Source organism: Odocoileus virginianus, chromosome 1, assembly GCF_023699985.2.
Source record: "Odocoileus virginianus isolate 20LAN1187 ecotype Illinois chromosome 1, Ovbor_1.2, whole genome shotgun sequence".
NCBI lineage: Eukaryota > Metazoa > Chordata > Mammalia > Artiodactyla > Cervidae > Odocoileus > Odocoileus virginianus.
In genome coordinates this window covers 53,371,086-53,396,586 of record NC_069674.1, presented here as the reverse complement: position 1 = coordinate 53,396,586, position 25,501 = coordinate 53,371,086, and the positions used below count along the sequence as shown (strand labels likewise).

At 41.2% G+C, this 25,501-nt stretch overlaps 1 protein-coding gene across 2 annotated transcripts in view; it reads right to left on the bottom strand.

The window, feature by feature from the left end:
* The window catches only part of BMPER (BMP binding endothelial regulator), a 251,129-nt gene that overhangs the window by 163,913 nt on the left and 61,715 nt on the right, over positions 1 to 25,501 (bottom strand). For both annotated transcript variants that reach the window (XM_070468378.1, XM_070468383.1), the window contains exons 4-6: positions 21,583 to 21,665; positions 17,864 to 17,954; positions 13,488 to 13,570 (exon numbers count right to left, since the gene is read on the bottom strand). In XM_070468378.1, the coding sequence (XP_070324479.1) occupies positions 13,488 to 13,570; positions 17,864 to 17,954; positions 21,583 to 21,665 (257 nt within the window). The remainder of the gene's footprint in view (positions 1 to 13,487; positions 13,571 to 17,863; positions 17,955 to 21,582; positions 21,666 to 25,501) is intronic.

Here is a 25,501-nt window from a genome sequence, read left to right as displayed (position 1 = left end):
TACCATGATCATTGAAAGAAAAAAATGTAAATATATTTTAATGGGTCTAGGAATACATATAACATTTTTTTCTCTTTCTTTTTTATTTTTTAAATTATGAATGCATGATAACACTTATAGGAGACTTGGAAAATATAGAACAAGGCTACATATAGTTCCACTGTATATTATAATTATTTTTAAGTAGATAAATTAAAATTTTTAGTTGGTTTCAATACCAAACTCTCAAAAATTAATAGAATGAATATACAGTGATATAGAAGGATACAGTAGACCTGAAAAGCACTGTGAACCAATTAAAAATGTGAATATTGATAGTATTGCCTTCAAAATAGAAATGAAGACCCAGGTAAGAAGGTAGAAAGTTCTAGATCATACAACTCATTTTTAAGAACATGGATACTCAAATCAGAGAGTGAAAGACTAGTCATTTAGCCAAGTATTTACTGTTTCCTATGTGCAAAGACATTGTACTCTAAGATGGGAGGTACATAATGCCTGGCCACAAGAAACTGAACATCTAAAACACAGAAGGAGGAGAAGCAGGAAAGATGGAATGAAGCCAGATGAGATGGGAGCCAGAGCCCTAGTGGAAGATCAGGTCTGATAGCAGGAGGGACCCTTCTCACTGAGCCAAGAGAGAAACAGCAGCTTGAGAAGACAGAGAGATGGGAGGCTCCAGAGCCACAGGCAAGGAAAGAGACACTGGAGAAACTCAAAGAATGACTTCCCTTCAGTGTGGGGGCAGGTCCAAGTCACTCTCACAATGAAGTCAGAGATGGGAAAAGAGAAGCCTAAGGAAAAGTCTTGGACAAATTAAATTGGGGACCTGACAACACTAACTCACTTTTTTCTTGGTTAATATATTTGGATCAAGATTTGAGGGGAAAAGACTGGAAGAAGACACAGGATTTCAGCAAAATCTAACATTATCCAACATGCAATATACACACTAAGATTAAACTACACATCCAGCATTTTTTCAGTGTTTTTAAAAACACATCTTAATATAAACAGCAGAAGATTACCATCCTTCATACACACATAAACTTCGGTAGAACTTTAACCACTCAACAGAAAAATGAGAAAAACACACAATTTACAGAAAAAATGCAATCGGCCAATAAACATATGAAAGATGCTCAGTTTCAGGAGTCAAATGTTAATGAAATCAAGATGCTCAGCTGGAAAAATAGCTTTGGTAAGGAAAATATACACCTAGGTACTGTTGACTGGAGTGGAAATTAGGACATCTAACAACACTCACCAGAGAAGGCAATGGCAAGCTACTCCAGTACTCTTGTCTGGAAAATCCATGGATGGAGGAGCCTGGTAGGCTGCAGTCCATGGGGTCACTAGGAGTCAGACATGACTGAGAGACTTCACTTTCACTTTTCACTTTCATGCATTGGAGAAGGAAATGGCAACCCACTGCACTGTTCTTGCCTGGAGAATCTCAGGGACGGGGGAGCCTGGTGGGCTGCCATCTATGGGGTCGCACAGAGTCGGACACGACTGAAGCGACTTAGCAGCAGCAGCAGCAACACTCACATGCACATCTTAAAATGTATTCTTGATCCACTAATTAAACTTCTATGAGCTTAGTTTAAGGAAAGATTAGTTTTCAAAGATGTTTGCTACATTATTCATAATAGTGAAAACTGAAAACAATGTTAATTTTTAATTCCAGAAAAAATGATTAAATAAATCATAGTATTCTGACAAATTACCTGTCAATGGATTTGATTTTGTAGGTAAGTCACTCCAACGTGCACACCAGGAACAGATCTCCCCCTCAATTTGTGCTTTTTCCTTTAGGAGATAAGCTAATTCTGTTGGGGGACCCTGTTAGGGAGGGGAATTGTTGTTGGACTGTACTTGAGCTGGAACTGGTTCACTGGGGAACTAGTTCTTGTGGGGATAAGCCTATCCCAGTTGGAATTAGTTCTTTGGTTTGTAGAGTAGGTTTGGGAGTTGGGAACCGATCTGTTGGTGTATCAATGCTGTAATTTTTTTTGTGGAATTTTTTATATTGGAATTTGTATACATATTTTGTGTTGTGGTGTGGTCATACTTTTAAAAATGAGAAGTATTCTATCTATAAACGGGAACCACTCCACCTGTCTCGAAGGAAAGCCTTTTGGGGCATATATTGGATAAGGGGGAAAATTTAATCATGAGCCTATGACTATGCTATTGTAACAGGGTGTGGACCCAACACATATTAGGATCAGAAGAGCAATGGACCCTAAATGGCTCACTCAGCTATTATGCCATCTCACAGTTAGAAGTGTTTGGTAAAAGAGCAGGGAAAAGAGATGAGATAACATACGTAGAAACACTTATGCTATTGCATCAGGAGAAAAAAAGAGTCAGGACAACAACCTTATGGTGTGGAGGTCTGAGAGAAAACCCAAGGGGGTACCTAGACAAAAGAGCTTAAACAAAATTCAGGAGATAAAACAAAAACCAACTGAGGATCCATCAGAGTTTCTAGAAAGGATTTATCAAGTTTATAGGAGCTACACAAATACAGACCCTGAGGCCCCTGAGAATGTAAGGATGATAAATATGAACTTCATCAGGCAAAGCACTCTAGAAATTAAAAAATTACAAAAATTAGATGGTGTGTTTGAAACGAATCCTTCTCAATTAGTAGATGCTGTTTTTAAAGTTCAACAGCAGGGAACAATGACAGAAGCAAGGAGATCCAAAACAGAATACAGCTGCTCTGGTAACAGTCTTGAACGTGAGTAACCTAAAGGAGGGCTCCCAGATGGCTCAGTGGTAAAGAATCGGCCACTAATGTAGGAGATGAGATTTCAGTCCATGGGTCAGGAAGATCCACTGGAGAAGGAAATGGTGACTTACCCCAATATTCTTGCCTGGAAAATCCCATGGACAGAGGAGCCTGGCAGTCTATAGTCCATGGGGTCACAAAGAGTCAGACATGACTGAGCGACTGAGCACATACTGATGAAATATTATGCAGCTATGAAAATTATTTTAAATGACTTTTTAATGAAATAGAGATATGTTCATAATATAAAGTTAAATGAAAATAACCAGGATGCAAAATATGCAAACAAATGTGATCTAGTTATATAACTATATGAAAATATAGAGAAAAGAGTTGGAAGGAAATATGTGAAATCATATTAACTGGCTTTCTTGAGTTGTACAATTACTTCTACTTTTCCATATATCTAGATTTTTTATAATAGTTTATACTTGGCATATATTATCATATATAGTATTATTATCTTTTACACGGCACACACAAAAAAAATGTTACAGTATGGTTTGATTTGGGTTTAATAAGTATGCCCAAGTCAATAGACTGAGTTACCTGGAAAGAAAAAGTGAAATCCCCTTCATCTCTGAACACTCAATACCTAATACAGGATCTAACACAAAGCAGGCACTCAATCTTTGTTAAATTAGTAAATGACTGGCTGGCTATAGAGACAAAAGATGGATGAAAAAATAGAAGAAAAAATGAAGGACTAGTTGGAAAGTTCTTCAGTCTTTAGTAAAATCAGTATTTTTCCTGGGACTTTTCAGACATGAAAGGCGTTCATTGTGTGACACATCTTGAAAGAATAAAAGAAAGAGGAAAAAATTACAAGGAATGATCCTTACAGAGATATAATGGGATGAAGTTTAATCAATGGAGCTGGTTTTTCTGCATGCATGCTAAGTCGCTTCAATCGTGTCTGACTCTTTTATGACCCTATGGACTGTATCCCTCCAGGCTTTTCTGTCCATGGGATTCTCCAGGCAAGAATACTGGAGGGAGTTGTCAAGCTCTCCTCCAGGGGATCTTCCTGACCCAGGGATTGAATCTGTATCTCTTGCATCTCTTGCCCTGGCAGGCGGGTTCTTTACCACTAGTGCCACCTGGCCTTCTGAGCCACCAAAGAAAGAGAAAAAGTGAAAGTGTTAATCACTGTCATGTCCAACTCTTTGCGACCCCGTGGACTACAACCCCCAGGCTCCTCTCTCCTTGGAATTCTCCAGGCAAGAACACTGGAGTGGGTTGCCATCAGGGATAGAACCTGGGTCTCCTGCACTGCAGGCAGATTCTTTGCCATCTGAGTTACACGTTTTTCTCCCAATTATCAACACCCATTCTGAAAGTCACTTAAGTTTCCAAATGCACCTACTTCTTACATGGATAAGAAGGTTATCCAAAATTGATGATTAAACTCCGTCAGTAACTATTACAAGGAATAGATAGGACCTATCTGTTTAAAATAGATAAACATTTATTTCTATCATTTTTGGAAGCAGAGGCATTGAGCATGGCTCTATCCTAGCAACAATCACATTCTCTTTGTGTATTCATAATTTCTTGGCAAACAGATACACTATAGATCACACTGTCTCCATTCTCCAACTGATGTGAGGGTAGCAGATACATGTTCGTCATTCACTCTGCCATCATTGTGACAGACTTAGGCTGAACGCCCAAGGCTGAAATCTGGTATGAGTTTAAACTTGCTGAGACTTGTGAACTTCAGAGAAAGGAAGTATAATTCACATTTGTATTGTGTTAATATCTCTTGCACCAAAATTAAGGTTCTTTGTAGATGCTCACATCACCATTATTGCTCCCTTGAAATATCTGGTTGCTCTTCATTCCATAGATTCAGATGGCATGTCCCACTTTCAAACTTCTACAAAAACCCATACACTGGGTATCTCAGAATAACACAGGTTTGTTGGGGGGGTGGGGGGGCGGGGGGGGGGTAGATGAGATAGAAATAACTTGTGACTATAATCACATAGTTCAGGATTTCAGTTCTTATTAACTTTTTGACCTTAGGCAAGTGATTAAACTTCTCAAATCTCAATTTCTTCACCAAAAAAAATGGGGCTAAAGCCCCCGAGATATATAGGACTATCTTGAAAATGAAAATTAAAGCACTATACGTATCTGGCACAGAGTATACACTCAGTAAGAGTAGCTATTAGTACCAGTAATTCCTCTATAAATAAATAATTTGCTCATCTCTTTCAAACTGTGTGTTTTCCTATAAATGCTCAAATGTCACACAAGAAATTTCCTTTCTAACTCTTTACCCTATTAGGCTCATTTTTCAGATGGTGGCTCCCTATGTAGAAAAATAATTTTACAAGAAGCTTCAACTATAAAGTATATAAAGAAATAAACATAAGGAACCTTAGAAACCACAAAAAAATTAAGACACGTATGGAGATCAAAATTCAAGTGTTGGCCTGAAAATACATGAGACAGGGCTGAAATAGGATTTAAAATATACAACAGTTATTCCAATCCTTTTAACATAAAAAAAATTGAGCCTCCTGTTGCTTTCAGGAACTTACTGAAAGTATCAGTAACACAGATAACTCAACCAGGCTCATGAACTCTTTAGGACAAGCCATGAAGCTTACCTCATAGTTTCTACCAATATGTATATCATGATACAGTATATCATGAAAATTGCCCAATCCAACTCAAGTCCTTATGTTAAAAAAACTCACCTTAATCCAGCCTCCCCCACCCCCAAAGAACCTCACAAATATCCTCTTTGTCCTCTTCCTTCTAAAATAATATTTTAAAGCTCCATCAAGGTGATCATTGATGACCACAGTAAGCAATATCCTTAGCTCTGCTTTACTTTGGTATTATTTTCAGTAAGCAAGAATTTGACACCCCTATAACAATAGCTGTACATTTATGTAGTCACCCTGAAGAGAATGGCATTAAATAGACCTTCTAATAGAAGGTTGATAGAGAAACCACAATTGCTCAGACTCATCCTAACATAAAACCCCAAGATTCAGGACCTCATGGTCTAGCCAAAAGCAGGCAGAGTACCAGCCACTTTACTAAGCAAATTGAGGCCCCTTTTAGTGGCCAAGTGCTATCCAGTCCTTAAAGAAAAGCCTTTTCTTTTTTAAATTGACTGTTCAAAGCCAGGATCTTTTTATCCTCAGAGTGATGGTACAACCACAATGCAATATGGAACACTGCAGCAATTACATCGACATTTCAAACTAGTTTTGAAAACTACTCTGAGGGTTTTTGGCCCACGCTGCTTAGAGAAACTGCCCACACTGATCTAATTCACTCAATAATTGCTCAATTCTCCAATTTATTGCCCAAATGAAGCCAAATTTCTCCCCATGGGCAGGGAAGACATAATGACAGCCTATCACTAAAATGTGCCAAATTGCACATACTACCAAGAGTAAGGCAGAGTCCATGGGAGAGGACTCAGGCATTGAGGGTCCCAAGTTCCCATGTCAGGGGAGCAGTGCCGTGGCTGGGAGAAATAACTTGGATTGCCATGGCATCACGTGACCAGGAAAATGACGAGCTACCCCACTGCGTCCTATTACAGGGAAGTACAATCTGAAGCTGGACAGACTGGAGCGGGGAGAGGTCAGACACATCTTCCCATATTTCAGGGCAAAGTCAGCTCTGAGGGTGCAGAATTATGCTTTCCTTTCCAAACTCTGCCACAGCGAGTGGCCCCAGCCATTGGCCAGTGCCTCCTGCCACTACATCTTTCCATTGCCATGAGTATTGGAAATCGTTGAGGCTCAAGCAACACTGTTCAAGCAAGACATCCTTAGGGAAGTCATCCACATTCCATACAAAGCAATTTATAAAAAGTACTACAGCGGCTGCAAATACATCCATCTTCGTTTCAAAAATGGAAAAGACAAAACATGCAGCGGAATATGAAATAGCAGAGAGGAGAAAGAGGCAGTTGGGAAAGAAATAGAAATCAAAGTCAACATTCACTCATTCCTGAATTCAACAATTAGTATGAATATCCATTATGCACCAAGCACTGAAGACACAAGAGTTACCATTGGGTCAGGAAGATCCGAAGAAGGGAACGGCTCCCCACCCCAGTATTCTTGCCTGGAGAATTCCATGGACGGAGGAACCTGGTGGACTACAGTCCATGGGGTTGCAAAGAGTTGGACATGACTGAACACTGTACCCGCAAAGAGTTAAATAAAATCATTACATACAAAAATATCTAATTAGGAATCCTTTTAAATGTTTAGGAAGTAAAGTATGGGCTGCTCTACAGGGTTTAGCAATAGTACCCGATCTAGTCTTGGGAGTCACACAAGCTTCTGGAAAGAAGGAATGTTTGAGCTTCCAAGAGCAGGATGAGTGGTGTTAACTAGACATGGGGTATCAAAACATGGAGCAAAGTGGAGAGAAGAAAGGAAAAGCAGCCCAGGGAAAGACCAAGAACTGTTAGACCAGAGCTCCTCAAACTTTATTTGGAAAATGAATTGTCTGGAAATCTTGCCAAACTGTAGATTTCAATTCTGGACCTGGGGTAGGGCCCAAACTTCTGCATTTCCAGCAAGCTCTCAGGTGAGGCCAATACGGCTGGTCAAGCGCACACTTTGTGGAGGATCTGCCCAGACGCCAGAGCAGAAAGAACGAGGCAGGATCAAGAATGAGGCCAGAAAGCCTGGCAGAAGTTGGACCATGCCAGGCTGTGCAGAGCATCTTAAGGAATCTGGTCTAAGAGGAATGGGAACCACGAAGATCTCCATTTCCTTTGTTCTCTCCAAATAACCTTGCTGGGAGTTTCATTTTCCCTGGGAGACAGCACTTTGCAGTATCTAAAGTACAAGTGAGAGCAAAGGTGTTTATGGACTCCAGGGCTTCTAAGAGCCAATAAAGTACAGCTCCTTCATCACAGACAGGCCATTAACAAGCCATGTTTATTAGTAAAAATCCTCAGAACTTAATACACCTTTGTCAGCAAAAGTAATTGATCTTGGCCTGTTAATTTGGCTGGTTTTGCAGACTGAGGACTTGCCACTTTTTTTAGAGCGTCTTACAGCTCTGTGGGCTTCCCTACCTCAGTAAGTGATTTCCTAGAACATAGAGCCCATAGGGTTCTTAAAATAGCTTGGTAAAGCAGAATACAAACACCTCTCATTGGCACCCTGGACTTTAGCCTTACATGCCTGAAGACATCAGGTTTTCCAGAAATATCTGTACCAACTGCCACCAACCTGAACACTTGACTGAACAAAGGCACAGTGAACTGCTTACCATTCAGTTTGTTGTTGCTTAGTTGCTCAGTTGTGTCCAACTCTTTGCAACCCCATGGACTGTAGCCCACCAGGCTCCTCTGTCCTTGGGATTTCCTAGGCAAGAATATTATTGAAGTGGGTTGCTATTTCCTCCTCCAGGGCATCTTCCCATCCCAAGGATCAAACCTGCATCTCCTGCATTGCAGGAGGATTCTTTACTGCTGAGCCAGGATGGAAGATCTTGTTCAGTTAGGCAAGTCATAAAAACTCAAGCTCAGATGAATGTTCAATATACTGTACAAACTACTCTTTGCTTCTGTCTTAGGAAAGAATCATCTTCTTTCATTTTTAGAATGAACACAGGACTCACTCTCAATGAACACACACCATGAGGAATGCAATCTGCTATGACTCAGACAACACCAAGGAACAGCTCAAGGAACTCAAGGGTCCACTGCCCTGATAAGTACCATCTCTCTAGAGAAGCAACTCTTGGCTCTGTCATTTATGTATAGCGGGAACATGGGGATGACGCAGTTTCACAAGTGACTGTGAAGCACTGCATTTTCTACATGAATCATAATGCTATTCACACTGAAAAATGTGAGACACTCTGCTTCTGAAATGGGTAAGAGCGAGAGGTTGTGAAATCCTCTCCAGATATCGTCAAACATTAGCATGTTCTCAGCTGTCTGGAATGCTGTATATACTGTCCTGACCTGAAGCAAGGATGAGAAACCATGTGTAAGGCATTTGCTCCATTACCCAAGGAATCCATCTCAGTCAGATGGAGTGTCTTTCTGGTGGTCTGCTTCTGTCACCACATCCTAAAAACATGGGTAGACAGATTTTCACAGATTTGGAGAATGTAACGAAGGGGGCTGGACGTAAAATACAATTTTCATGGTGTATATATTTACTTGAAGAGCTGGCAATTCATCCATCAGAGATGGGTAATATACACTAGAGATGTTTTACACATTATGGGGTGTGCTCCAAAGCAAACAGTAACCTAATGAGACTAGGATATTTATCTAACAATAGCTATTCTCTCAGGAGGTTCAGACAGGAAAGAATCTGCCAGCAATGTGGAAGATTTGGGTATGATCCCTGGATTGGGAAGATCCTCTGGAGAAGGGAATGGCAACCTACTCCAATATTCTTGCCTGGATAATTCCATGGACAGAGGAGCAGCCTGGTGGGCTACAGTCCATGGGGTCGCAAAGAGTCAGACACCACTAGTGTCTAAAACACACACACACACACACACACACACACACACACACGTTCTCTCAGGCAAGAAGGAGCTGGCCAGCTTTAAAGGGCAGAACTGCCGCAGTTCAGAAGGAAAGAGATTACTGGTTCAGTGTACACTATTACAAGATATCAATATGAAAGCAGGTGAAGAGTGCTAGCCAGCATCACTGAGCACCCATACGGCTCAGCTCAGAGGTCAGCAAGATGAGCATCAGAAAACACACCTCCCTCCCTGCTGGAGGACACGGCCTAACACAGAACAGGAAAATGCTCTGATAATCATGCTACAACGGGGCAAGGGCTCACCTGGAAGTGTGTGTGCATGTGTCTGCACACGAGGGAAGGAGGGAGGGACAGACGACAGGTAAGCCAGCCAGGGAGAGCCCTGAGCCTCAGGAATACAAATGAGAAAACAGTTTCTGCTTCTGCCTAGAGGGATGGAGTGGTCAGGGAGTTTCCGTGGGTGATGATAAACAACTTTGAAAGGCCAAGCACTGACCAGGTGAAGAAGGAAAAGAAAGGGATTCCAAACAGGGGTGGAGACATGGGCAAAGAATAAGGAAGTAATGGGTTTAGGGAAAAAACTCGTAATCCAGGGACAGATGGCATGTGCATGTACCTATATGCATACATATTCGGAGATACAAAAATAGTAATTTACGTCTGTGCTTGTTTGCATACACACACGTACCTGTGTACACACACATATATATGTTGTAGCCAACTGCTGTGGCCCTATCCACCCCTTTGCACCCGCACACCTGAGAGCACACACTCAGCTGCCTGCACCTGTATTCTTTCTCTTAGAGGTCACTTTGCCACCTGAGAAGCAGCTCAAAAGGGTACCAAATCAACTCCCCCACTGGAGCAGACAGAAGGTGGTGCAAACATAACTCATCTCTCTCACTGTCGGGCAGGAAATTCTGAGGCATGACTTCCTTTGGCTTCCCAAGTCTGCCAGCAGGGGTGAACTCTGGTCAGGCACAGTGATCCACACTTGGTCACATACGCTCAGCTAGTTGCCTCCCCCTTCTTATCTCATCTCTGCTCTCCTCTGCCAGTATCCTCCATCTCCCATGAGACTCCCTACACCCCAACCTTTGCTGCAGGGTCTGTTTCTGGGGGAATCCAGAGTTAGACATGTAAATGTGTGTCTGTATTTATATTTATAGGCATGCTTATATAGATGTGGATATGTGTGTGTGGAGAGATACACCCATAGATACAGACATTTATGCATGCAAATATATATGCACACAAACACCACATATATACCCAAATGCATCGATGTGTTTCTGTCTGTCTATTTATAGTACTATTGTTTTCCTTTTTACCAAAGCATAGCAGATAATCATACACAGTCTTCTTTTTAAACTGGGGGACCTGCAGCCTCCAGGGGCATACTCTCCCTGTAACCTCCTCAGTGGACCACCCAGCCTCTCACAGGTCCTGTCCGAAGCCCTTGTCCAGTTTCACCCCCTTACTCCCCGCACTGTCCACAGCAAGGTGTCCGAGCCCATGGCCAGGCAGAACCTTCACACTCTGAGTCTCATGGGGCCAGGGTCAGGCTGCACATTTGCAATACTGCCTTCTAAAGCAAACATCTGTCCAGTTGCCAGTCTCAGGACAGGGCCATCTGCTGCCAAGACATTGCCTCTCTCTCTCTCTCTCTCTCTCTCTCTCATTTTTTTTTAGCATACTACATCAAAAGATAGCAAAATAAAAGCATATTAAAAACCAAATTACTTTCATAACAAGCTGCAAAAAAGAAAGCTTATGCCTCAAACTTGTGTATTCACAAAAATAAAAACTGCTCTTTTGACTCTACCTATACCCAAGCCATTGTTCTTGCCTGGAGAATCCCAGGGACGGAGGAACCTGGTGGGCTGCCGTCCATGGGGTCGCACAGAGTCGGACACGACTGAAGCGACTTAGCAGCAGCAGCAGCAGCATACCCAAGCCAACTCATAAATGTCCTGTCCCCAAGCAAGAGCTCCATCTCCTCTTCTCCTTCCCTTATTAACTCACAGGCTGACACCAGGGACAGTCAAGGCATTAGCTGTCCCTTATGTGCCAAGGGTGGTAACATGGAGAACTAGAAAGAATATAGGATTAGGAATACAGAAACATAGGAGATTAGAATATATAGGGATATAGAAAATGATACAGAATATAGATCTGGAGGAACTCATCAGAAGGAAAGCCTGGGCAAGCAACTACTTCTTTGGATTTTTCTTTCTTCAACTGAAAATAAAAGCAGTACTTACAGGGGCCTGAATTTGGCCCTCTGGTGTATTTCATTGATCATGCAGTGTCTTTATAAACACACAAAGTCTGAAGACCTTGAGTGCATGCGTATATGACCCTTTACATATAATCTCTAAACTCAATTCCATTCTCAACATCAGATAACTTTGTGTGACTGTCATTGGTGAAACTGTGGGAGCCTCCCATCCTCCCTGCCACCTTCTAAATTTTCTCCCCAAGGAGGCTCAGTTGCCTAAACTTGGCCCACCTTTATGGAAACACTAATTCATTCAGATTTAAAGTTTCCTACTGAAGTTTGCCTTGTTTTTCCTCAATCTACCCAAAAGAATGAGATGAAAATAATTTATTTAATTATCAGAAAACTTTACAGCTACCAGTGTGGAAGAAATAAAGTTGTGAAATGGGCAGTATTTAGTGGCAAACAGAAATTATTAAAAGAAAAAAAGAGCTATTTAGTCATAATTATCAAGAAAGGAAAAACATGGAAGTTGAGTCTGAATATGCAAAATCGTGTTCATCTTCATCAATTAGCAACTTCTGTGTTTTTACATATTCTTATAAGGTATTTTCTATACCTTATATTACATATTTATATTTACACATACATGGTATATAATGTACATATACCTTATATTACATATTTATTTTTACATCTATATCTATATCTACATCTGTATCTATCTATAGGTATAGATATAAATATTTATCTATCTATAGATATAAACACTATATATCTATAGGTGTAGATATAAATATCCTGTGTCTCCTTCCTCCTCTCTCCTTCCTGTCCTTCCCCTTGCAAAAACTATAACCCTTGGTCATGCTTACCTTAATCTGGACTCTCTAAGTTGTATGTGCATGTGTACTATAGAAGGAGGAAATATTTTGGAAAAGACATGTAGAGAAATGACAAACACTATGATTTATGATGATCCACATATGATTCTGCTTTGGTGAAGTTAGGATGCTGAAGTTCCCCATGTATTATTTTTTCTTAATATTCTGAGATGAGTACTGGTGTTCTTTACTGCAAAAGATTAAAAGCTTAAAAAACTTATGGTTGTACTAACTCCCTACTGTAAATAACTTGGAGCAGCTGATTAAAACTAGAGTCCCCATCATCATCAATACCACCACCATCATTGGTGATTTTCTTCCAGTTTTAAAATACATTAATAAAAAATATCCCTTTAAAACTATAACATATGTTATATGTTTTTTCATTCCTAAGCACTATGAAGATATCCTTAGTCTGTGAATTACAAATCAACAGTCCTTAAAAAGGCAAGTCTAAGGCTTTGTCTCACTAATCCCTTCTCTGCCCTGAATCCACGGTTTAGGGGTCATTTCCTCCTGTCCATTCTCCTCAGTATGATTGACCAATCCTCAAAAGCAGCTTCTCTCCAAAGCAAGCTACATTTATCTCCATCTGCTTCCCATTTGACCTCACTAAAGAACTCAACAGCTGCCTAAGCAAGAAGTTTCTCTGGCCCAAAGAATGGAGAATGGCCCAAAGAAAGCAGGTGAAGGAAAATCAACCCCTCTCCCTCACTCTTTAGACCAGTGGTTCTCGATCAGGCGTGATCATGTTCTCCAGGACACGTGTGGCAATGTCTGCAGACACTGTTGCTGGTCACAACTGAGAGGGTGAGTGCTCCTAAAATCCAATGCGTAGAGACCAAGGATCCTGCTAAACATCCTACGAGGCACAGGACAGCTGCTACCTGTGAACTACCCAGCCCAGAATATTAACACTGCCAAGGCTGAGATACCCACCTTAGAGTGCTGAGCTTTTTCCTTGGTTCCACATCAGGAGGGAGAGGAGAAACTATAAAGAGACTTAGGGCTGAAGTTGGTGAGCTGAAGGCACAGCTGACCAAAAGGAATACCTTGGGAACATCCAAGGCAGTACTTACAACACAGGAACACTTGATGCACTTGTCTCCTTCAGGCTGAAATTCCTCCCCTTCTCGGTACTGCACCCCCTCAAACACACAGCCTGGAAAGCAAAGCAGAGCTTCAAATCAGGGCCACAGTTTTGATTCAGCTTGACATTATATCCTTCTAGCCACTGAGCAACCATCCCCACCTCCACCCCCAACTTGTACAGCATAATCTTCGATGAGAGGACAAGACTGCTTCAAATTAAAAAAAAAAGAAAAGAAAAAAATGTGTAGAATACAAAAAAGTCAACATGGACCCAGAAACCTGAAGATGCTAGAAAGCAAACAAAATGGTGGAAGTCAGGTCGGCCTGCGCAGCAGCGGTACAGGGCTCCGAGCCTGCGGAGTCTGAGGAGCTCCCCAGCGCCGCCCCCGTCACAGCCAGGGAGCCAAATTCCAGAGGGGCTGGAAGAGGCAGAGAGACGGCCAAGCCAGAGGGGTCAAGGACGAGCTTAGCAGCAAACGACACGAAGCACTGCCAGAAGAGTAGCCAGAAGTGTCCAGCTTCTGCCAGACCCTTCGCACCCCTGACCTCGCTGTATCTTCAGTGAGCAGAGCACGGACTCTGGTCACTGCCCCTGCAGGTGAGGAACACGCGGCCCAGAGAGAGGGAGGAACTCGTCTGGCTGGCAGCGCTGGGCTCTAACTCAGCTCCAGCCCACTGGCCATACCACACAAAGGGCCACACACCAAGACGAGAAAGGACAAAGGCAAGGCAGGAGGCACCACACAAGTTCTCAGTCCCACCCTGTGTGTTGTTGAAAGGACTAGGATGTCCCCAACAAGTCTGACTAAAAATAGGCCCAAGAGCCAGGAGGTGCCTCCTATCAGAAAGATGCCCAGCTCGCTGCTCTATTCATTAAGTGATGTCACAGATGACTAGAAGAACAGGCTGGCCAGTGACCCTGCACCACATGGGCCAGCTAGCAGCAAAGCCTCCTTCCTCAGGACTGTCCTCACCAGCTGCTTTGCCAGAATAGCTGAGGTCACTTTCCACAGATACACAGTGAGGAAAGCGGCACTTCCAATGGGGAAACTCAGCAAAGAAGGCTCTTGTGAAAAACTGACTCACGCCCCTGAGAACAGGTGTTCAAGGCCTGTCCACTAAAGTCGTCAACACGCACACTCAGTCATGGATGACTTTTTGTGGCCCCATGGACTGTATGTAGCCCACTAGGCTTCTCTGTCCATCGAATTTTTCAGGCAAGAATACTGGTTTGGGTTGCTATTTCCTCCTCAAGGGGATCTTCTTGACCCAGGGATTGAACCCACATCTCCTGCATTGACAGGTGAATTCTTTACCACTGGGCCACCTGGGAAACCCAAAGTTGTCAACAGAACCCACCAAACTCTCAAAGCAGCTGGTTCCTGACAAAAGGAACATCTGAACATATGAGCATTGCCCATAACCACCCGATCAAGCCCCTGGACCTATTCATTTTAAAGCTAGATATGAAGCCTTTTGTTCAACTGAAATGCATGGAGACAAACGTTACTGAAGCTGAATAGCTGGGTGAACTGTGGCTTTAAGATCTTTCTGATGCCCACAGCCAGAGCCAGGGGGAGGAGCCAGAGCCACCCTCCTGCTGTTCCCTTTGATCCAGGAGACCTGATAAGCATGGTGCCCTCCTCGTGGCCATATCTCAGCACTGTTAATAATGGCAGGTGTCCAGTCATCTCTTCTCAAAACCCATTTCCAACAAAGGGTCTTCAATGCTTTCATATATGTTTGCACCACTGGTTCTGTCATACAGATTGCCAGACAGGTTAACTGCACAATCCACATAATAACTTAAATAATGAATTTTTAAATGAAAACTGTTGCAAACTGTTCCCTTCACAGCCCATCCTCCTTGAGCAAAGAGTCAGACGAGAAAAGAAGGAGCAGACAACTAAGAATGTCCTGCAATCTGTTTCAGGAAGAAACTGACCACAAGCTGTACGTGTTTGTCATTATGTGGAATACCATTCCATGATCAATGACAGATGCCAGTCCTTCTGAATTATAAGAATACCCCAAGGCCTCAATGGACTGTCCCTCTCTAGACTTGGCTGAGGCCTCCTTCCCAAGACACAGGATAATGCAGTTTGGATGCGGCCAGGTCTGAGTCTTCTGATTTTCATGCCAAAGGTTGGTCTTTGAAATTAAGGAGAGAGAATAAAGTTGATTCTTGACCCCATAACCAAAGGCAGAGTGCCTACCCAGATGTCAGGGGTTAGTGTGTAGCACTGGCAAGCTAATTTTTTACCTTTTTAGTTTATATGGGGGTATAGCCGATTAATAATGCTGTAATAGTTTCAGGTGCATAGAAAAGCAACTCAGCCATACACACACACACACACACACACACACACACACACACACACACACACACAGATCCATTCCCCTCTAAACTCCCTCCCATCCGGGCTGACTGGCAAGTTAACTTTTAGAGATTTGCTTTCCAGGGCATCTAGACCCAAGTTGAATAATTATCATGGTGTGGGGTAGGGGGAGGTAGTACAGTATGGTGGCCAGAAAAGAAAAGAGGCCTGGGACCCCAACCCCACCGTTGGACTTATCCTCATTGAGTCAAATTTCTGCCTGTGTGAACTAATAACAGTACTTCATCCTTACTGAAATGGTGGTGAAGACTTAACATTACAATATGTGCAATTACAGAGCTCAGCCTTTCCTTCCTGGGAACTCAACTGAAAAACAAAATGAGAGAAGTAATTGCTCAAATATGATAACTTCAGCTGCTGGAATAAATTCATTCTGTTGTTTCTATATGGGCACTTTCAAAGGCAGTCTAAAAATATGACTATCTCCTAAGTGAAAAGGAATGTTATATATGCCGAGTTGATTCTGCACCAATAAAGCGGCAGTCTACTCAACCCAACTGAATTCGTATTTAAGAGCTTTGATATCTTTTAAATCTCTATGGCATATAAAATTTGCTCTGTTATCAATCTCAAGCTTGGCTGTGCACAGAAATTATCCAGGAGGCCTGAGTTTCACCCTCCAAGATTCTGATGGAATTGGTGTGGGATGCAGCCTGGGCATCAAGGTTTATTTCTTAAAACTTCCCAGGTGATTTTCATGTGCAGCCTAGAGAATGACTGAGCTAACTTAATAAAGATCCTTTAGGCATTTTAGAATATGGTTACATGATGCAAAGCACTCAGTGCATTCAGAGGGGAATGGTACTCAAGCAAACTCTGTTTGATAGATACAAAATAACTGAGTTATGGAAAGAATTATTTTACTTTCAACTTTCTGGCCTTCACTTAAGCTTATCCAGTAATACAAGCTTAACAGAAATTGCAGTGTGAAAAGGAAGCTTGGTTCAATAAAGACTGTCCAGGGAACTCAGGAAGGTTAGGAGCAGTGGAGAGAGATTGTCCTCACTGTCATTCAAAGATGAGGGAAGGCTGGACCCTGGAAGGGACTCAGGTCTGGGAGCACGGCAGACTGTGTGGAGGGAAACGGCAGGAAGGGAAGGGAAGGGGCTCATCTTCACAGAGCATCCCATGACAGTGCCTTCGCCATTTCCCGGGAAGGCTCACAGAACAGAAGGCCCTTTGGAGATTAACTTCAAAAGCAAAGAGAAGTAGTTGTGAGTATCGCCTCCAGTGAGGAAAAGCACTCAGAGTAAAACCCAAAATGTAGAACATCTGTTGAAGAGTATGGGCCAGGGGCTTAAGGGATCAGAAAAAAATCTCTCACCTCAAAATCCCCGGGCTTGTACCTAAGGGCAAGAAAAGAGGCAGGAGGCCTTTGTAATCCTGTTCAGAGAAGTAAGAGGAAACACTCCAGCCACTGGAAAGGAAAGATCACTTTGCTGTCAGCTAGGCCCTGGGGCCCTCTAAAAAGACAGTGGTTCCCAGTCGCTGCACCACGCAGAAAACCGAGACCAGCAAAGCCTTAAGCTAAATCCACTTAGGGACCCAGCTCTCGGTGTTCAGAAAACATCTGGTCGCCTCATCACCAAGGCGAGCCCCGGCCAAGGTATTGCAATATGAAGCAGTAAAAAGACATTTCTGGAAGCAAGGGAAAGCCACAACCTTTCCTTCCAAAATAAGCGTTACCTGTGGCCCTGTGGAGTGGAAAGCAGGCCTCCGGAGCCCGGAGCATCCTTGCCAAGACCTACAGCACATTGCAGTCATCCCAGGCCCGCCGGAGTCCAACCGGACATTTCTATGCAAAGGAGTTTGCTCTCCTCACCCATTAGGTACACAGACATAAAGGGAGAAAAATTCCAGTCGGGAGTGGGAAAATCATGCGTGATTGAGAGAACCCCGAAGGATTTCAACAGTGCTGCACTGTACCGGGGAGCCACACTGCCTTCCCCTTTCTGCGAGGTTACCTGGACACGTGGGGCAGCATGTTCCCAGATGCTTGGAGGGGGTTTTACAATGAACGACACATCGCACCTCAGACTCTGTGACAACGCCTTCCTGAAAAACAGAATGTCACAATCGACGTCAGCCCCAGCATTCCCACTGAGATTTACTCACTTCTGGAAAGTAACCAAAGTAGTAGGATAAGAACTCAAACACGAAAAGTGCAAAGGGGGATGGGCATCGGGTCCATAGGTCCATGGCACAAACTTGTCTGATGGTCTGATGGCTCCAACTTGTCCATTTCAAAGTGCAAATCTTGTCACCTGTCCTCTTCCCTGTTCTGGCTCTTTCTCTTTGACTCTGATTTCTTCCTTTCTTTCTTTTAAATCTAGTATTTAAGACTTCCTTGCTGTCAGTCAGTAGCTAACAGAGTCTAGCTGTTCATTCACAACTGTTTTAGGTTTTCAACATGTCCTATATGATCTATAATTGTTATTACACTTTAAGCCATTAATTATAAGCCACAGAGGACAAACATAATATCCCAGACTGGCATCTGGAGACCCAAATCCTCACCACCCTTCCAGGAATAAGTAGACACCAGCCCTGCAATTGTAGATGTTTCTCTGGGCTTCCCAGAGAGCCTGGCTCTCACTCAGCAAATGAAGAGATCAGATAAAACTATTTTAAAGATCATACTATGTTATGTTAAAATAGAGACTTTCAGTCTTAATAGCAAAATCAAGGGACTCATTTGCAACTGATCTTTTGACTCTAGTACTTTAATATTTATTGAAACATTTTTTTATTCAATTTTCAGAGTTGGTCTTTGAAGGATTTTCTCTATATTCTCTACCCACTTTATAAAATGGTTTTGTGTGTTTATTAATTTTCTTTTGAGGGGAGTGGTAACAAAAGGTAAAACACTAGGTAACAATCTGACAACTAGATAATTTTCTTCATCGAGCCTGCTACTATATCATCTCAATCCAACAAAGAAAGTTACATCCTAAATGTCTTCACATCTGTCAGACCTGAGGCTTCCACTACCAAGTAATTTATTATGGTCTATATCACATCTGCAAAGGAAAAAATGTCTAAATTCCAGCAATATTCAACATCAAAAAAGGAACTGGCCTTTAGTTATATAACTTAAGCAATGCAAAAAGTCCAGGATCAAATTCCCTTTAGTATCTGCAATGCAGATGCAAGATTCAGGTTACTCCCCAGCATGAATTTCCTGTCTCTGATCTTCAGATTTTCCTTTTCCAGTAAGACACTAAAAGTGGAAAATAAAGGTAAATTTTCCACCATCAAACTCCTTTACTAAGAAGACTTAAGAAATAAGCTAGAATTCAACTCAAGTGGAAATAAACCGGATCATTAGACTAGCTGTTATTGGTCTGGTACCAAGTTGTACTCAGTATACACAGCCTCTACCAGAAGTGTTTTAAATGACACTGTTGCTCATTCTCACAACCACTCTATGAGGTAGTACTATCCTCATTTTATGGGCATGAACGTGAAGTCTGGAGAGTTTAAGTAACAAGTTATGTGAATGGCAACAGCCATATTTTACTCACTACACTACACTCTCTCTTCTGTTACTGACTCTGTGTCCTGAGAAGAAAGATCTTGGAGAGAGAGGTTGCAATTGTGTCCTTCAGCAGAGGAGCATCTTACATGAAGACTTCCCTGATGGGTACCAATAAACAGTCATTTCTTGCATTCATAGATGAGGTCTCCTTCCCTAAAGAAGGAAGAAAGTAAGCAGGAGTGGGAAGGTACTACCGAAGAGAAGGAGAAGCTTTTTGTAACTAACTTAACAGAGGTCTGCCTTTATGGTGATTGAGTAAAATGATATTTACTCAGCAGGAGTGGCTGCTGGCTCAGCAGCAGGTGGCTCAGCAGGAAAGAATCTGCCTACAAGGTAGAAGAACCAGGTTCAATCCCTGAGTTGGGAAGATCCCCTGGAGGAGGGCAGGGCAACCCACTCAAGTACTCTTGCCTGGAGAATCTCATGGACAGAGAAGACTGGCAGGCTGCAGTCCTTAGGGTCACACAGGGTCAGACACAGCTGAAGCGACCAAGCAGCAGCAACAGGGCTTAGGCAAAGCATTATAAAAGGAGAAAAATTAAAAGGCAAAGTTCATCCTTGGTAGTGAACATCCCCTCTCTGGGCTTCATTCTAAAGTTCAGCGCTTCCTGACTCCTGGGTCTGTTGGTCTTTAAGAGCTCTTTCAATAATAATTTGATATTCCTATATATTCTCTCTGGGTCCTGGTGAGTGACTAGTAACCAAAGCTGATAAGCAATGGGATTTTCAGTGTTCACAAATGATGATGGCTTGATATGTTATTCATTCAAGAGAATATTCCCTCCCAGATAATACTGGTTTTCATCTAATTCAAACAATGGCAACAAAATTCACCACTGGATCATGCAACTTGAGGATCTTCAAGACCTCTGACTATTGTATACAAATGTTATAGCCTACTCCAAAAGGCAAGCGGCTGTTGCTTTCAGAGTGTCCCTATCAAAAATTGGAAATTGCATCAGTCAAGAAGCACGGTGGTGATGGAGTGGGGCAAATTTTAGAATGAGTGTGGGCTTTGATGTTGTTAAAAGTCATTGTCATCATCATTTGGTTCCATGAAGCTGACTGAATGTATAACCCAGAGAAAAAATTCAACAAATATTTACTGAATCAATTAATCTATTGTTCATATCTGTTCTACCTACTGCTTATTTTCATAAATAATTTCGATTACTACATAAATAAATTGAATATTCAACTGAATAAGTAACTGAAGATCTTATGAGTGAACATGCCCACTGTGGGCTTATAATAACATGATTCTATAAGATTCAGATTTTGATAAGCTAAATGTCAATATACTTGAGATAAGATCAGAGAGAAATATGCATTATTATACTAAGTGCCTTCTCCTTTAAATGCAACAGCATATCCTTGGACATTGAAATGAACCTGGGGTAAAATGATTTAACAGCATCTTGTCTACAGAGAAAAAATTTTAAATTATGTCAAAATTAGATGAGTATTTTTTTAACAGAGTATTTCTTTAAAGAAAATAAGTTAGAATATTTTGATTCTTCATTTCCCCTCTAGTTTATCTTGCCTGTGTTTAAGACGTGTAATGATTAGAGTCACATGGAAACAGTGCTCTTTTCAGAGTTCAGCACCAGGCAACAGTGGGCTCCTTAGGAGCTGAACTGGTGGTTCTTAAATCAGTTGGGTTGAAATCATGGTGATCACAATGTACTAATTGCTTTGGTTAAAACAGTTTACAGACTGGCTTCAGTTCAAAATGTTTCTAAATTTAAAAAAAAAAAAAAAGGAAAACATATATCCTCTAACAATACCTCTTTCTGCTAACAAGAATTTGTGTTTTGCAAAGCTGACTCAACAGGAAGACATGAATTTTCCCCAAGGACATATGCATCTTCTCGGAGCTTTTCCAGGCACAATTTAACAATAGTGAACAATTCTGCTGTGTGCTTCTAGAAATAAGACGCATGCAATAACTATCCTGTATCTGTCTTGTTATGGTGAATGTCACAATAAATATGGACAAGGATAGAGTTGGTTTTTCATTCGTTTCTCATTTTTTGCTTGTTTCTTTGGAGTTTTGTTCTGTGTTTGTTCTGTGTTCTGGAAAGGGTTTCTGAAAAGGACTTTATGGATTTCTTGTCACTGGAAAGTAAAATAGATGGACTTTACCTGGCACTGGCGCAGGATACAGGGTTCAGCAGGATTCTTCCATTTGAAGGAGCTGTTATAGGCACTTCCATCATAGGTACAACCTAGATGAAACACAGAGGCAGAAAGAAAGGCCAAGAATGAATGTGAGTTTCATTTATCTTAGAAGCAAAAGAAGTTATGTCTTCTAAGCCAGAACAAGTGATCGTAGGAAACACCATGCTCCTTGGCTATTTTCCTCTAAACACAACTAAGCCTTCTAAGTATCCACTTGGCTTTTACTTACATTAATTCTTTGACTACCAAAAAGATTAACCTCACAGATTATATTTTCAAATGGAAAACCATGGATTGATGAACTCTTTAAGCCAAAATACATAACCTCATGACTTTATTTATACCTAGTAAGTATGAAGAGGACCAGGACTCAAAACATCACTGTGAAAGGGGATTTTACACAAGACTAAATGAACTTAAGATTGCTGAAGGTCAAGAGGGAAATGTAAAACACGGCAAGAAGCAAAAGCAAGAAAACTAAATATAGAAAATGATTGCAAAATTCTATACCCATTTGATTCCTGACAAGCTACTGTCTTCAACAGATGAAACCATCCAAGTCTTGCCTCCAGCTTTAAGAGCTATGATTTCATTTTTCACTTTGATTTTACTTTTAAGTGGTGAACTAGATTAAGGAAATCTGAAACTAGACGATGTATGGATTATCCCACGTCAGTTCACTAGCCAAAACAGAAGTCATGCTCATTCACTGGCAAAAGCAGAAGTCAAAGGCCAGAGAGTCTCAAAAAAGGAAACAAGTTTAAGCCTCTGTAGAAAGAGCCAAAGTAATAATGGTGCAAGGATCACAACCTAGATCTTAATTTAGTTTGTCCAAATAACGCCTTCGACCTTGTGAGTTACGTTTCAGGGGAAGACGAACCCAGCTATGTCTCTAGTAAATGCACACTGGATTCTGAGGAGCACAGCAGGCAAATGGGATTCACCAGGTCCAGCCCGACTGCTTAGCCCAAAGAGTACAGCAGTAGGAATACAGACGGGATAATGCAGATATAAAAGGGTCTGCTCTGTTCCAGTGACTGGCTTCTGTCAACCCATTCCACCTCAATTCACAATCTTTCTTATCCAAGATACAAAGAGAAGACTCACTTCCTTCCCTGAATTCTTTTGGATACTGCAGTGGTAATTAAAAAAAAAAAAGAAAAAGAAAACCTTCAATACCAACAGAATAATAAAGACTTAAGAAAACTTCAATAGACATTTTCATAAACTCGGAACCATTATTCCAATTCCCAGAGAATTATAAATGATTGAAAAGAGCTCAATAACACTCTTCTCTCTAGTTCCTACAAATCAAATTACCAAAGTACACAGCTGATTGGAAACATATTAGGGAAACGCTTTCACTATATATTTTTTAATTTCCTTTGCATGAAGTGTTACAGTGATAAAATATTCAACCACAGGGACGCCTAGCACACTGCAAATACTTAACGCCAAATCCAGAATGAATACAGTAAATTTTCAACAATGAAAACCAATATAAAACTATTTGGGCTAGCATAAATCTTACGGAACAAACACACTTAACAATAGACGTGCCCTGTGCATGTCTGATTCACTACCACAGACTCACTCGGATAATAAATAACTTGTTCCGAGAGGTGGAGGTGGGGAAATCAGAGGACCAAATCCAATTCAAGTTAAGTCCAAGTAAATATGAAACGCCTGCCAAGTCTGCCAGTAGAGTTTCCAAATATGTTATACATTTTCATCCTCTGGATTAAAAAAAAAACTAAAAGAGTGATTTTATGATTCTAATAGGGCAGGCAAAGAGATTGCCTTTTTTACTTCGAAGGAGGAAGTGCATTGTAAGCGCATATACACCAGGCAGGAACTGCAGGCCAAGAGACTGTTCCTGAACAATGCCAGGCCATAGGTAAAGGACTTCCAGGAGGAGGGCAGAAGTCTCTAGATTATTCCACCCAGTATGGGATAAAAGGTATTGGCACAGTGGTCCAGAGTGCAGGGAACCCAGCCATGTTTTCTGCCTCAAATAACTCAAAATGAAGGCTGGCTCCTCCACCAGTTTACCATACGAAGACCAAGACCAAATTGTGACCAGCTTAACTGCCCTTGTTAACACGTGAGTCTATCACATCTGAGTCCATATAATAGATATTCCCAAATGTTGGATGAGTCTGAATGATTGAATAGACTCAAAAATATCAATATTAATCTCTTTCAAAAGTAAAAGCTATATTTTTTTCATTCTTCACCTACCCTCAACAGCACTGGCTGGTTTTGGCAACTCCAGCAGACCAAGCATCCTAGGTCGATTTCAGATGCAAGGGATTCTTGGGAATCAGATACTTTTAAAAAGGGTATTTTCACTGCTCTTTGGGTTCATGTTCTAAGATAAACATGCCATCTTAATGCAAGACACTAACATGAGCTATGTGACGACTCACATATATATACAATCAAAAAGAGCCTCAGATTTACTCCAGAATTACTTCTTATTCTCTGTAAGGCAAACTTCCTTATAATAAAATCTCTTTTGCCACCAATTTAATACTGCTAGCAGGGCAGACTGGCAACATCTTGCCCCTCAAAACCCCAGAGGAGGAATATATTAAATATCTATTATTGGCCAGAGTAGAAAGAGACCAAAAAAATTGTCCATCATACATTAAGGAAGTGTTTCTCAAACCACTTCTAGTGAAAGGTTTGTTTTGTTTTTGTTTCTCTAATTCAGTGTGGGCCAATACATTCATAAAATATAATAAAAATAGATTACTATAAAAATTAAATTTAAAAGACTACAGCAAAATATGATTTTTATTACTATATGTAACAGGTATACAATTACTTAGTAGAATCATGAGAAACATTTCTAGTGGCTTACTCTCAGATTCTGTACTTTTCTCAATGTAGATCAGCATTGTCATTTCTGGACCAATGGAGACTTACAGAGCACATTTTGAGTTGCACTGCATTGAGGGATGTGTCACGGGATGGGGAAGAGCCCAAAGAAACAATCAAAAGATTTCAATCTTAGACATTTAGAACTAGAAGCCAAATAGCAGATAAAAAACTTTCTCTCCTTCATTCACACATAAGAAAATTTAAACAAACAAGATTAAAGTGATTTACTCAAAATTAGAAGGCATTAGGTGTGAAACTAACACTAAAACCTGGTCCTGTGTGAAATCCCCCTTTTCACATCCAGGTCTAAACTGGCAATATTATTTGGGCACTTTCTAATTCATAAGATCTTTTGTATTGAGGACTTAATGGCCCAGGGGGGGAAAAAAATCAACTCTGTCCTTTTACATTAAATGATAGAATATCCAGGAACTTAATGAAAGAGTGGACAAGCTGGGCAACAGACAAATGGTTAGCAACCAGTAAAGTCACTTTTCCTTTTCCTCAAATATTTTAAAATAAATGTTCAAGAAGGGGATTTATAAACACTCATTAATTTTCTTCTGGAGATAAAAAGCCTTTCAGCCTCCAAGAGCATCATGAAAACCACCTATACAGTAGCAGGAAGAAGTGGTTATTTTCTGTAGTAGTTATTGTACTATTTTTAAACCAGCAGCTCTCAATCTAGCATGATTTTGCCTTCAACTTCAATATCCAACCAGAGGACTTTTCATAATGTTAAGAGATATTTTTAGATGTCACAGGCTGGGGATAAAGGTGCTTAAATGGTTTTACTGCACAGGAGTCAGAGATGCTGCTAACACTCCACAATGCACAACAAAGAAACAACCAGCTCACAACATTAACTGTGCCAATGCTCAGAAACCCTGATCTAAACCATCACACAAAGCCCAAAATGGTTTTTCTTTCCAAAACTAAAATAGTACATAAACAAGCCTAAACTAGCTATATGGTACTTGTGCATTTATTTCAGCTT